Source organism: Primulina eburnea, chromosome 1 (assembly GCF_022965805.1).
Source record: "Primulina eburnea isolate SZY01 chromosome 1, ASM2296580v1, whole genome shotgun sequence".
NCBI classification, from domain to species: domain Eukaryota; kingdom Viridiplantae; phylum Streptophyta; class Magnoliopsida; order Lamiales; family Gesneriaceae; genus Primulina; species Primulina eburnea.
This window is the reverse complement of record NC_133101.1, coordinates 6,150,343-6,163,907: the sequence shown is the minus strand read 5'-3', so window position 1 is coordinate 6,163,907 and position 13,565 is coordinate 6,150,343. Positions and strand designations below refer to the sequence as shown.

Genomic DNA, 13,565 nt, shown 5'->3' with positions numbered 1-13,565 from the left:
GGAATTCGTTTAATCATTTCAATTACGGAGCATTTTATACTATCATGTATCCGTGACTTTGTAGCATAGAAGAAAATTATCACATTAGTAATACGTAATAATTAAAATTTTGTACAAATAGAAAAATAATATTTTTTACTCATCGATCATGAAAGACATATTTCAAATTTAATGTCTCGTTGTTCTCGCTGTTTTCATATGTAAGTAGTTCATAACAACGAACAAATCTAAATTTAAACGAACATTACATCTTGGAAGGATTCAACTCATATATGGTGTTGAAAAGAGGAGTCATTTCAGAATTCAATTTTGGAGTAGATAAATTTAGTAAGATAAATAGAACAAAATTGGTTTTTAATATAATATGCAATATTATATTACTTATAGTTTAAAATTCAAATAAGACATCCCAAGGGACAAAAATTATACATTGGATGCTTTTGACAGAATTATACCATACATTAACTCTATCAAATTATGAAAATCTCAAATTGCATGCACTGGGTGTCAAACATTTCTGATTATTGAGGGTGATATACATGTTTATTGAGAGTAATTTAATGTCCATTTGAAACTCTTTTGAATCTATCTATTTTAATTCTCTTGTGCTATTTTATTTGAATTTTTTAAAAAGACAATTCAAAATATATAATATACTTATGGTAAAAAGACAATTCAAAATATACAATATACATATGGTTTTGGAATAAAATTACAATGCATTAATTCTTTCAAATTAAGGTAATTTCGAAATAATATGCATTTGAGATCAAAAAATTATGATTATTAAATGATAATTTAATGTCCATTGAAAAACCTTGTTGTAGTGATAACTTTTAACAATCGACCAATTTTATTTTTAGAAAAAAATTAATATTATATTTCTTTTTTAGTAAGTAATTTGGACAGAAAATTACTTAAAATAGCAAAATGTATTTTTGAATGATTTACATAATGAGTGATACTGAACATTGCAATCATTTGTATTTTAAATTTATTTATATATTTTTTAATTAAATTGATTGATATAATCAATGCAAAAATTTAATGTATTTTATGTTTTCAATAGAGTTTAGTTTCAATTTGAATAAAAAACATATAATACATAAATTATATTTGAATTAATATAAAAATGAATTAAATTCAAATTTGAATTAAATGAATTGATATAATCAATGCAAACAATAATTGAATTGATCATTTATTGCAGTATATATATATATATATATATATATGACATTTTGACGGAAAATTATTATTTTTTACAAAAACTCTGCTTATATATAGATTTAAATAAAAAAACATATAATTTATAAATTACATTCAAATTGATATAAAAATAATAAAATTCAAATTTGAATTAATAAAAGAATTGATGTAATCAATGCAAACAATAATTAAAATTATCATTTATTACAGTACACCTATTTCAAGATTCATTGTATTTATATCTTTCTTTTTTTAGAAATGACATTTTGGCGGGAAACTACTATTTTTGACAAAAACTCTGTTTTTATATATATATAGATATAGATTCTATTTTGGGATAAGTTCGACCTTAACATATGGTTAGTACCTTAATAACATTTGATCCACGGGTTACAAAGGAAACCAGTTCATCTTTTCATGTGATGTTGGGCAACGTGAAAAAACTCATGCAACCCCTTTACAATGATTTGATTAAAAGTTTGGGTATTGCCCCAAGAGTAGGGTGGAACAAATCTCTATTTTTTATAAAAATATTGTACTTACTCTTCAATGTCTCTCTAAGAATGCCACCTCCTTTGAATCCGAGTCAACTTCAGAGGGAAAATGTATGAGAAGACGAGTACATGGATACATCTTTATACTTTAACCATAATCCTTCTCCAGTTGTTCCTATTCTATCTCTCTCAAAATCATTCCTGATACTACGCCAGTCAAACATTATGATATGGAAAACAAGGAAACTTGCTCTATGAAAGATTGCCTTGAAGTCTGAACTACCTGTTTATTCTCAGAGATGACCTTATTCATCTAAGGGGAACACATCCAAGACAGACTGTGCGCTGCCAAGAGTCTAACCAGACAGTTTGCTGCAACACCAAATATAAAAGACCAGAATAAAAAAAAAAAAAAAAGACGTGTCTACTGATTCATCTTTCGAAGGGATTTTCATATTTGCTAAATTGACCACATCTTTGGCATGTGCCATTGCTTGACTAATTTTCTGTTCAAGTGCGACAAAGGATTAGTAGGCAGACAGAGGAGAATCCAATGTGTCGAATTGAAGACTTCGTATTTTTGGAAAATACAGTAATTTTCAAAAAACTTTTATATACGATTCAGTATGTTATGAAACTTAAATTTGCCAAATCACATAAAATTAAAAACTATTCCCCCATTCTTAGGGTGGTGTTATTTACTTATTCATACTCCACTTTTTTTATTTGCACTCAACTTGTGAATAAATTTGATGACTAAAACTTGTGTGAGACGGTCACACGGATCGTATCTGTGACACTGGTCTCTTATTTGAGTCATCTATGAAAATTATTACTTTTTATGCTAAAAGAATTACTTTCTATTTTGAATATCGGTAGGGTTGACCCCGTGAGACGGTCTCACATGATACCTACTCAAATTTGATACACATCATGAAGTGCAAATGTCATTACCTTTTTTCTTACTATCCCAGGCACTTCCAAAAATATTCCATACCATAACTTAACCTACAAAACAATGTATAATACATTTCTACAAGTACATTTCTCCTCCCACATTTGTACACCAAAACAATATGACGTGATCCAAAATTCAACCTTCTAAAGTGACAAAATCAACTGCAACTATACAACATAAGTTTTATATATATAGAAAATCAACCAGGTGATAAAACAGTACAAACAAATACGCATTCTCCACAACAATGTATAAGTTTTCTATATGTGAAGCCACCAATCAGTTTGCCCATATACCATAATACAACAAGCTTCCTAGGCTAAAATAGAAACAAAGGTACACAAATAGCAACATCAGAGGAACTACCATTTGCAAAATTGTGAAGGAAAACAAATGCAAAAAGGGAAAAGGTACTCCTTCAAGTTCCAACAGCTTGGTTAGTTACCTCCTATTCCGATATCCGAGAATCCAGTCCTGCCATTTTTAGTATTATATTCCTCCAATTCATCAACTTTATGTCATGTTTATGCACAACTAACTTCATCTCAGATATCAGCCAAATGTCACCAAATCTAGAACAGAAAACAAGACTTGTGATTCTTCAGTTGTTGCACATCCAGCTTATACATAATTTGAATAGAAACAGAGTTCTTCCACCAGAACTCATCGGTCCAATTTATACATTCTCACCATTAATTTCGTAACCCCATCTACTAAATTGTCTCGAAGTCGAGCTAACCGATGGTAGCAAGCCACTCCTCCGACTCATTCTAGAATCCAAACCAGAATTAGAGGATCCACCTAAACCAAAACAAGCAAACAAATTATGCAAAACCCTTCTCAATCCACTTCTCTCCCTTGACACGATTCCTCTAGAACCCCAAGAAATTCTCCTTGAAACCCCATTGTTATTAAAACCACCATCCATTTCTGTGTAAACCACGGGCAATTCTCTCTCTCCGCCTCTTCTCCCTCCAGAAAATCTTCCAACAGCAAACCCTCCACCTGGTAATCTCCATATAGTGAGTCCCACGGTCTCGTCATCATTCGCCACTTCATTCTCACCCCTGTTCACTTCATTCACATCATGAATTCTGTTAGCGTCGTCATTATCAGTGGGCAACTCATGTCTACAGACAGGGCATGAATTTTTTAAGGAAAGCCAGGGTAAAATACAATCTTGATGGTATAAATGATTGCAAGGCATTTCACGGGCTTCAACCCCCAGCTCAAAGGGCTCTTTACAAACTGCGCAGTGCGATTCAAGCGCTATGTGCTGCTCACTTATCTCGACAGTGGGCATAGATCCAATGGCAGCTTTAGAAGCAGGGGGGTTTCGTTCAATTCTAGCAATCCCATTAGCCTCGATTTGTGCCAATTGATCGAGCAATCTTTCAAAACCCGACCCAAGTAAGAACTCCGATATACTGGCGGGCAACGGTCTTAAACCCGACCCAGCTCCTTCATCATAATACAGCTCGAATCCAGCAGCAGCTTCCCTTCCATCCCCGCCATCGTTAAGACCACGGAGAACGATAACCGGATTGAACGGCGACCTATCTCCTCCGCTCCTACGGCTCCGTCTCAACCTCGGACTCAGATCCGGCCCTGGACCAGAGCTCGAATCGGTGTTTTGCACGGAAGCTGACGGAAAAGGGTGTCTCCTGGAGTTGGAGATCGGAGATCGAGTGGGAGTGTCAACCACTTCGACGAATCCGCCATTGCAATCGGTGCAGCTGACGGAATCTTGGGTCAAAACGCTAACGAACCGGTTACATCTGTAACACCAGAAATTCGAAGACATCGACATCTAGAGGTCTTCTTATTTTCAAAACTACTGTTTCAGATCTGAAAAATCCAAAGTTTCTTCCACAGAATTTAAGGAAACTAAGGCGGCGGCGGCGTGTTTCGAGGAAAGTATAAATAATAACTGCGATGGAAAAACAATGAAAGGATACATGGGTTAATGAGATCCTACCCATGTGGGCATTGTCTCCATGAGAGGATGGATGGTCAAGATCTTGCCAAACATACAATTTCAAAAAAAAATTGTGGGTCCTACATATGCATGGACAAATCTTGACCATCCATCCTATCATGGGGACAATGTCCACATAGGTAGGATGAAATAAACCGGATACATGGAACCTGTTGATGCTTTCATTCGACCCCACCGGAAACCATTTTTTTCAGTAGATCTTTTATTTGTGTTACAGATTAATTATACTATATAAAATATTCATAATAAAAAATAATAATTTTAACAAAAAAAATAATATTTTTCATGAATGACTTAAATAAGAGATCTTTCTCACAAAATATGACTCGTAAAACTATCTCACACAATTTTTTACCATATTTTTTTTATGTAAAAAAGTTGATGTGGTCGACTTAAAACTATTGGATAATATTTGGGCTATACATGTTTTTTTTTAGTTGGGCTTTATATGTGTACACTTTGATTTTAGTTGGGCTATATATGTGTACACTCTTTGATTTTGGGGTTGAGTTAGGTCCAAGTTCTAATCTTAACATGGTATCAGAGCTCAGGTTCCACCGTTATGTGTTGGACCACCCGTTCTGCCCATAATTGGTTCATTTGTAAACTCCACGCTCCAGATGTTCATTCATGGGCGTGAGAGGGTGTGTTAATTGTCTCACTTCGGTTGGATAAATAACCTGAGAGTTGTGTATATATGGGCTTGGACAATCTTCCCCCCTTGAGCTAGCTTTTGGGGTTGAGCTAGGTCCAAGTTTCAATCTTAACATGATATCAGAGCTCAGGTTCCATCGTTATGTGTTGGACCACCCGTTCTGCCCATAATTGGGTCATTTGTAAACTCCACGCTTCAGATGTTCATTCATGGACGTGAGAGGGTGTGTTAATTGTCCCACATCAGTTGGATAAATAATCTGGGAGTTGTATATATGGGCTTGGACAATCCTCCCCCCTTGAGCTATAGCTTTTGGGGTTGAGTTAGGTCCAAGTTACAATCTTAACAGTATATAAAATGGCTTCAACTTTTCTGATTATTAAGTAGATATATGATTTCTTGTAAATTTCTACGAACAAATCTCTTCCTTTATTCGATCGTCAAATCAAGTCCATGATCATCAACTTTGTTTCTCGTATAGATTGTACTAGAGATCTAAATGAAGTTTACGTCGAGATTAGATCGTCGAAATTTCAAAAATCCGACGGTGTTGAGGTGGCGTCGGAGCGGCAGCATGGTGGAATGATGGTGGCTGAAATATATATGGGGGTGACCGATATTTTTTGTCAGGGGAGAGAGAGAAGATTTTGTGTGTAAAAATTACGTTCTTTCACATAATTCTTAATGAAATATTTATAAATTTTAATTATTGATTAAATCAAAAATCCTACTTGATTCAGGTTATTGTAATGTCATTATTCAAAATTTCTCATGTATTTATTTTATACTATTGAAAATATCATTCATAGTTAAATTATTATCAACTTTTGATCATACAATATACATACATGTGTGTGCATATATATATATATATATATATATATATATATATATATATATATATATATATATATATATATATATATATATATATATAGATATATATATATATATGAGATTTTATTTAATTACTCAATTAATTATTTAATATAAATTATTCTAGAATATTTCATGAGAATGAGAATTTTACACTTAGTAGTCACCAATACTCATATTACTATTTAATAAGTAGATTTTAAATTTACTAAATAAATAAATGTGAACTCATTAGAACCCCGATCGACGATCAGACAACGTCGATGTATCGATGATACAAATCTCCTTCGTATAATGAAAAATAAAAAATTGAAGATCAAAATTTTTATCGATCCATTTTTTGCAGCAGCTAGTTTTGTTAACTCTTTAACTAAAACAGAAAGTTTCACTCTCCTCGCTTGATTAGCTCTTAAGATAACTTCCACATCTTTCATTACATGCAATCAATTTATAAATTCTTTTATAAATACTCTGTTTAATCTACATCAAAATACAATCGCCAAATTCAACTATTTGAATATCTCAACAGAAACACAAAATCCGATATTTCTGTGACCCTCAATGATTCATAAATACAGCTAGTCGCGGGTTCACAACTTCATGTGATTCTGAATAACATTTGTTCTTCTTCGAGATTACCTTAATTAGGTTCATTCTTTTCATCAGTCCTTTTATCAAGAACGTCAGAACTCAAGTCTGATTGTACCCAACGGTTGCATCATGATCTCCTAAGTATCACCGATAGTGCCTGCAAGAACCATAAGTTATAGTTAGTGTACAGTATGGTCCATTCAATTCATATATCCCGATCGAATAAACAACAATTGCTATCGAGAGTTGCAAATAAATTCGATAATTATGTGATATATCTTTGAGTAATAACAGTGAAATGATATATATAACAGATGAAACACTTTTCCAAAATGCACATGTCTTAATCTAGTCAGATATTTTTGCACTATTAACTCATCCGATCATATATGATATATTCACCCATAGGCGAACAGTGAATCCTAGAATGCAATGCGATGGTTCCTATGTATTTTGAAACTACACGTGATCTCGCCACCTGATGACCCTTAATGGAGTCGATAAACGAATTAAAGTGCATGTTAGTACATAGAGCGTCCACATTATCACAGGTCAAAGAATTAATGATGTACAACCATAACCGCTGACCAATGAAATCGATAAGTGATAACTACTTGCATCTACATGCACTTACCAATGAAACACGATGTTTACATCATAGATGATAGTCTCAAGCTCAAACGACATTTATCCTTATTTTAGGCGGCTGAATCGACTAGGAACATATTTAGAATATACAGTATACTTCTAATGAGTTTCATGATCTTACGTTGTGAGATAAACGTCATGATACCTTTTGTATATTCAGTAACTTTATCTTGCAGCTTGAATGAGTATACAGATAAAATAAATGTTATAATTGAATAATACTGTAAAATATTATTAAAATAAAGTTTTTTTTTTTACATAATAGTCAATATAGCTTAAGTCACAAGTTGACTCTCTAGACACCTACACTAACACAATGATCCTCGGGATCAACCAAATTTGGACCCGTGTAAATGGAAAATCCTAGAATGGAGTGGACGATAGACAACAAGAAAAAAAAAACACAAGGCATTCTATAAATAATGCTATGGATAAGAACATGTTTAGCAAGCTGCTCAACTACCAAGGAGATCGATCTATTTATATGAAGCGAATGACCAATGGAAGGAGAACAAGCTAACTACGACACAACAAAAGTTCGAGAATATCAATATGAAGCCAAAATAAACATTTTCGTGCCCGATGAAAGACTTTTACCTTTGCAAGAACTCAACAAGGTAAATAAACTACGTCAGTTAGATAATCACACTATCATCTACTCCAAAATCTCGCTTGTAAACATATCTGGGAACCGGATTGTTATTCAACCCTATAAGAATTAAAAATTAGAATTGCGCGGCTAACTCTCCATGAGGTAATTCCCTCTGGGGCGGAAGGATTCGAACCTCCGAAGAGCGGGAAACAATATATTTGATTATTTCTTAATTCGAAGGGGATTCTTATTTGTACAAATGGTATTTCGAACTTACTTTACATGCATAGTATGTTTATCCGGATTCTGAAATAACATATTGAATTACAATTGTAATAAAAGTCATTTAATTTAAATTTGTTTAATACCACAAATTGTAATGCCTATTTTAGTTTAACTTGATGATTTTGATCATATAACATTAATTCTATTTTGAAATTATTGTATAGTATTCAAAATAAGTAAATTAAAATAAAAAATAAATTGAAAAAAAATTGGATAAGCGATGTAATTTAAAATTGATTGAGTAAAATGATAAATTAATCATATACTGCGTTTAAGTACTGGTATAGTTGGTGGGAATAAATTAATGTAATTTAATGATATGATATTAAATCTGAAAGGAAATTAATAAATTATCCCCAATTGAGGAACTAATTCATGGGTAACGGCTAGTTGTCTTAAGCAAGGAGCCTACCAGCTCACTTAAGAGAGCCAGTGACCGTTGCAAGCAGAGCTTATTCAAACTCCGTCCGCCATTGCCATTCTCTTTCAAGAACTATTGAAGAAGAGAGAGACCTCTCTATCTCATAGGAGGAGGGGCCTTTCTCGCACACCCATTTTCGCAGATTGTTGAGAAATCAACAACCCACGATTTTTTTAAGCTCAAAGGCAATCAAGAAACTAGGAAAAAATGGATACAGCACAGAGAAGAAAGAGTGGCATTAATATGCCGGCGTCCATGTCCGGAACAAGTTTACGCCTAGAAACCTTCTCTTGTTCCTCTGTAAACCTCTCATCCCCGATAAAATCGATGTCACCGAGGACTATATCGAATTTATCGGCGTCCTCTTCGCCTTCCAAGTCCACTTCTTTGTGCAGCGACAGGTTCATTCCGTGCAGATCTTCGTCGAGACTGCATACGTTTGGGCTGATGGAGAAGGCGTCCCCGGTGAAGGAGGGTGGAGGAGGAGGAGGGGGAAGTGAAGCGTATTCCAGGTTGTTGAGAACCGAGCTTTTTGGAACTGATTTTGAGTGTGATTTTGTTGCAGGTACTGCGAAAGGAAGGTCGCCAATGAGTCCGAACAAGAACATGCTAAGGTTCAGGACAGAGCAGCATTCTTCTGGGCCGAATTCTCCGTTTTCACCTTCGATTTTGGGGCAGGAAAATGGGATCTCCGGTGAGGTTTCTACACCTCCAAAGCCACCTAGGAAGGTTCCCAAGACGCCTCATAAGGTACATTTTGTTGGATTAATTTTCCCATGGAGGATTTTCTTTATTAAAGAAACCTGATAGATTCAGATAGCATGAATCAGAGCTTAGATGCAAGAAATAATGAAGATAAAAGGTTTCTATTAGCATATGTTCTGAAGCGTATTATTTAATAAAATTTACTCCTCTTATGCATCAAGTTCACATATGAAAGCTAATGCCAGTAATGGTTTTGTGCTGATCTACACATCGGGTTAGCACTAGTATCGGAAGATTGATTGTCCAAAACAACGTTTAGATTCCAGTTGATCGAGAGAGGGAACCTGACTTCAGTAACAAGATTAGATATAAATTTGCATTTTTGTCCTCATAATCAAAATTTATTGATACCTCGTCTTCCATCATAAATTCATGCTGGTGACTAAATATGTTTGCAACCAAAAAGACTTCGCTAGGATTTATAACAGTATAATTTGCAGGTTCTTGATGCACCTTCCCTTCAAGATGATTTCTATCTCAATGTAGTCGATTGGTCTTCTCAGAATGTCCTTGCTGTTGGATTGGGAACTTGTGTTTATTTATGGAGTGCTTCAAACAGTAAAGTGAGTTCCTTCTGTTCGCCAAACTTCTTTCAAATAAATTCTGATCCCTATCACATGGTTGGATTGTGTGTTAGTCATCGAACTTCGATACCATTTTTCGATGCGTAGGTCACAAAGTTGTGCGACTTGGGGCCTAATGATAGTGTCAGTTCGGTCCAATGGACACGAGAGGGGTCTTATGTATCGATTGGCACAAATCTTGGACAAGTTCAGGTAAATTCTGAGTCCTTTGTGAGCGTGGCTCCTTGCTTAGGTGCTTTCTGCTTACTGGCATTGTTTCTTTTTTCGGGCCATAGGTCTGGGATGGAACTCAGTGCAAGAGATTAAGAACTATGGGAGGACATCAAACAAGAACGGGAGTGTTGGCTTGGAGCTCACGCATATTATCTTCTGGAAGTAGAGATAGAACCATACTTCAGCATGATCTTCGTGTCCCGAGTGATTATATCTCCAAGCTCGTGGGACACAAATCTGAGGTGAAAACTGAAAAATGCTGTTTCTTGAAAACTCAGCATTTTGCATTACATTTTTCGGAGCTAAGGCTAATCTTTGCCTTCGATTATTGTAGATATGTGGGCTGAAATGGTCACATGACGACCGAGAACTTGCATCGGGTGGTAATGACAATCAGGTAATAATCTTCAGCATATACTAGATAAATTTCGGAGTAAGATTGCAATTTGTATCAGAGTCTGGACCTAGAAAATTTTCGTAACTTGTTCATATGTGGTACCGGGGATTCAGCTATTAGTGTGGAATCAGCATTCACAGCAGCCAATCTTGAAGCTGACGGAACATACTGCAGCTGTAAAGGCCATTGCCTGGTCGCCTCACCAAAATAGTGTTCTGGCATCTGGAGGAGGAACAGCTGATCGGTGCATCCGATTTTGGAATACGACAACCGGAAACCAACTAAATAGTGTAGATACCGGAAGCCAGGTTTGTTATTATACCATATCGATACATAAATAACATATAGATCCAAGGTGTTTCGATATTTAAAATAACAACACATAAGATTCAGGAACTTCAATAATTTGTGCTTGGATTATCATTTTTTAGGTATGCAATCTAATGTGGAGTAAAAACGTGAACGAGCTAGTGAGCACTCATGGATATTCACAGAATCAGATAATGGTGTGGAAATATCCATCTATGGCAAAGGTGAAAAAAATGACAGTTTCATTTCACCTTACTCCATTTTTCTTGCAAAAATTATACATCTTGATCCCCCCCACCCCCCTTGATAGGTTGCGACACTTACCGGACATAGTTTACGAGTACTTTACTTAGCAATGTCTCCTGACGGTCAGGTAAAATCAGACACTGTCTCGTTCGCGACACAAACACCTAGTACAATGAGTTGTTTGACTTCAATCTTTTAAAACATTATATAAAATAATGAACTCAACTTCTGCAGACAATAGTAACTGGAGCAGGGGATGAAACTCTCAGATTTTGGAATGTTTTTCCATCCGTGAAAACGCCTGTAAGTGCCGAATGGTTGTTGTGTCCTGTGTTCACATATATCATGTGTCGGTGGCTCTCTTGTCTGATTCTTGCATCCAAAACTATGTTTCTCATACCGCCAAGTGTTGTGCATTCCAGGCAACAGTGAAGGACACCGGCCTTTGGTCTCTAGGGAGAACTCAAATCAGATGACGGATGCTGCAATTGTAACTCTTAATTTTACACCATGACCATATAGGGGCGCAGAGGAGTTTTTTGTTTTAACTTTTTCCTGTCATGTAAAACTGTATAGTGATTCTTTATTTGATTCTTCGTCTTGAGGCCTGATTCGTGTTTCTTTCCGAAAAGTGTTGTACAAATCTATACCGAGGAGCAAACTCGTGGTCTTTCAAAAGCATTTTTGGCTTTATTTGATTTAAATTCTTCTCAACACAGAACTTACATTATTAACAAGTTCTTTTACCCTTCAATATGGATTCAGGATGTCACAGGTTGTCGAAAGCCAAACTCGCAGAAGCTTACTTAGGTGGAGTGAAGATCAAAACCGAACTTGTCTAATTAATAAGTTTTTCCCTCCCCTTCAATATGGATTTCAGAACGTCACACAAAGCTGCGTTTTGACCATTATTTGGGTGATTATCGACGAGCATTTGTTTGCTAAGATGATATATATCCAATAGCCCTTTTGGTTGTTTGTCTATCATAGAGTTGTTGGCTCAGTCGTTAAATTTCAAGATAATACAACAACTGGTGTGAGGGCTCAAAAAATTTAAAGTACGAACCGCGCTGAGTCGCCTGAGCAATCAAGCATTGACAAGTTTGAAAATCTAAGCATTGACAAGTTCACAAATTATTAAACTTTCATGCGACACCAAGCATTATGGAGTATTCAAGAAGTAGGGAAGGGAAGTGTGCAGTTGGCCGTCCGACAATGTAAGGACGGACAGAGAGGCGATCACAGTACGGTTTTTTTGTCCAGATATTCAAATCGATTTGTCATGTGTGGTCCATTATCTTCTATTTTTTTTTGTTTTAGAATTTTTGCAAAAATATTACAACTAGTATTCAAGGACTCGACTCTATGAATTGAAAGATTCCAAATTTTGAGCAATTATTATTATATCCTAATGATGCGTGACTTTTTATAAAATTTGCCAAACTCGATGAAAAGAATTTCTCATGTGGAAAAGTTAAAGTTTCCTTGGTGACAAATTGCCAAAATTATGCAATTTTTTCCCCTGGTTTTACGCTTTGTTTGGTCAAGTAATCCGAAGGATCGGTCATTGGCCGCCTAATAAATGAAGACATTTGACCAAACAAATTTTCTGCTGGGAAATCTGTTCTTCAAAGCACCGAGTTTAAACAATATAATAGAGAATTTAATTGTACCTAATATTCTACGATCCAAAGTTAATAATTTTACAAAAAGTTGTAACTATTGTAAGTGGTGTTTGCAAATATTTTTTTAAAAATATTTGCAACAATTATGTACAAGTAAGTCTAAACGACAGGCTTTGATCATTTCAACACTCCAAATAAATATACTAGTATAATAACAATTATTATTATTATTATTATTATTATTATTATTATTATTAACTTGAATAATGATGGTTTTTATTTTTTAGAAATTTATGTATAGATTTTAGAATTTTAAGCATCTTTAATAGAATTATGAAGTGGAAAATTGTTCTACTGGACAAGATCATGAACTTGAAACCAAGGTTTTCATCATCGTATCGATAATCGAATCTATCTATCTTAAAAAAAAATGGTCCAACTATCGGATCGGTTTAATCCGACGGTTGGACCGAATTTTTTTATATTATTTAAATATTAATATAATATAAAAAATATGTATATAAATAGACAAAATATATATATATACATATTTACTAAAGTTATTAAATAACTATATACATATATTCAAAAGACAAATTATAATTGGTAAAAACTTGTGTGAGACGGTCTCACAGGTCGTATTTTTGAGAGACGGATCTCTTGTTTGGGTCATCCATGAAAAATTATTAATTTTTATG

General features: G+C 34.7%; 2 protein-coding genes across 3 annotated transcripts; one reads left to right on the top strand and one right to left on the bottom strand.

Moving 5' to 3' along the window:
- Positions 1-2,829: 2,829 nt before the first annotated feature.
- On the bottom strand, positions 2,830-4,612 carry LOC140824450 (probable E3 ubiquitin-protein ligase RHC2A). Its single transcript, XM_073186041.1, has one exon. It carries the CDS (start codon positions 4,469-4,471, stop codon positions 3,338-3,340), a length of 1,134 nt encoding a protein of 377 aa, XP_073042142.1. The 5' UTR covers positions 4,472-4,612; the 3' UTR covers positions 2,830-3,337.
- Positions 4,613-8,750: 4,138 nt separating this feature from the next.
- LOC140824431 (protein FIZZY-RELATED 3) lies at positions 8,751-11,945 on the top strand. Of its 2 annotated transcripts, XM_073186033.1 has the most exons (11): positions 8,751-9,478; positions 9,934-10,056; positions 10,165-10,269; positions 10,353-10,532; positions 10,625-10,687; positions 10,801-10,995; positions 11,119-11,220; positions 11,307-11,369; positions 11,477-11,545; positions 11,665-11,732; positions 11,765-11,945. In XM_073186033.1, exons 1-10 carry the CDS (start codon positions 8,936-8,938, stop codon positions 11,716-11,718), a joined length of 1,497 nt encoding a protein of 498 aa, XP_073042134.1. In that variant the 5' UTR covers positions 8,751-8,935; the 3' UTR covers positions 11,719-11,732; positions 11,765-11,945. The 2 variants fall into 2 exon arrangements, with proteins under 2 accessions (XP_073042134.1, XP_073042126.1); XM_073186025.1 differs by having other exon boundaries at positions 8,752-9,478; positions 11,665-11,945.
- The last annotated feature ends 1,620 nt before the right edge of the window (positions 11,946-13,565 follow it).

Coding starts and splice junctions, on each gene's coding strand:
- LOC140824450 (XM_073186041.1), bottom strand. CDS start 4,471: ATGTCGATGTCTTCGAATTTCTGGTGTTACAGATGTAACCGGTTCGTT.
- LOC140824431 (XM_073186033.1), top strand. CDS start 8,936: ATGGATACAGCACAGAGAAGAAAGAGTGGCATTAATATGCCGGCGTCC. Junction 10,996..11,118: donor GTGTAGATACCGGAAGCCAG/GTTTGTTATTAT, acceptor ATCATTTTTTAG/GTATGCAATCTAATGTGGAG. Junction 11,546..11,664: donor TTCCATCCGTGAAAACGCCT/GTAAGTGCCGAA, acceptor TGTGCATTCCAG/GCAACAGTGAAGGACACCGG.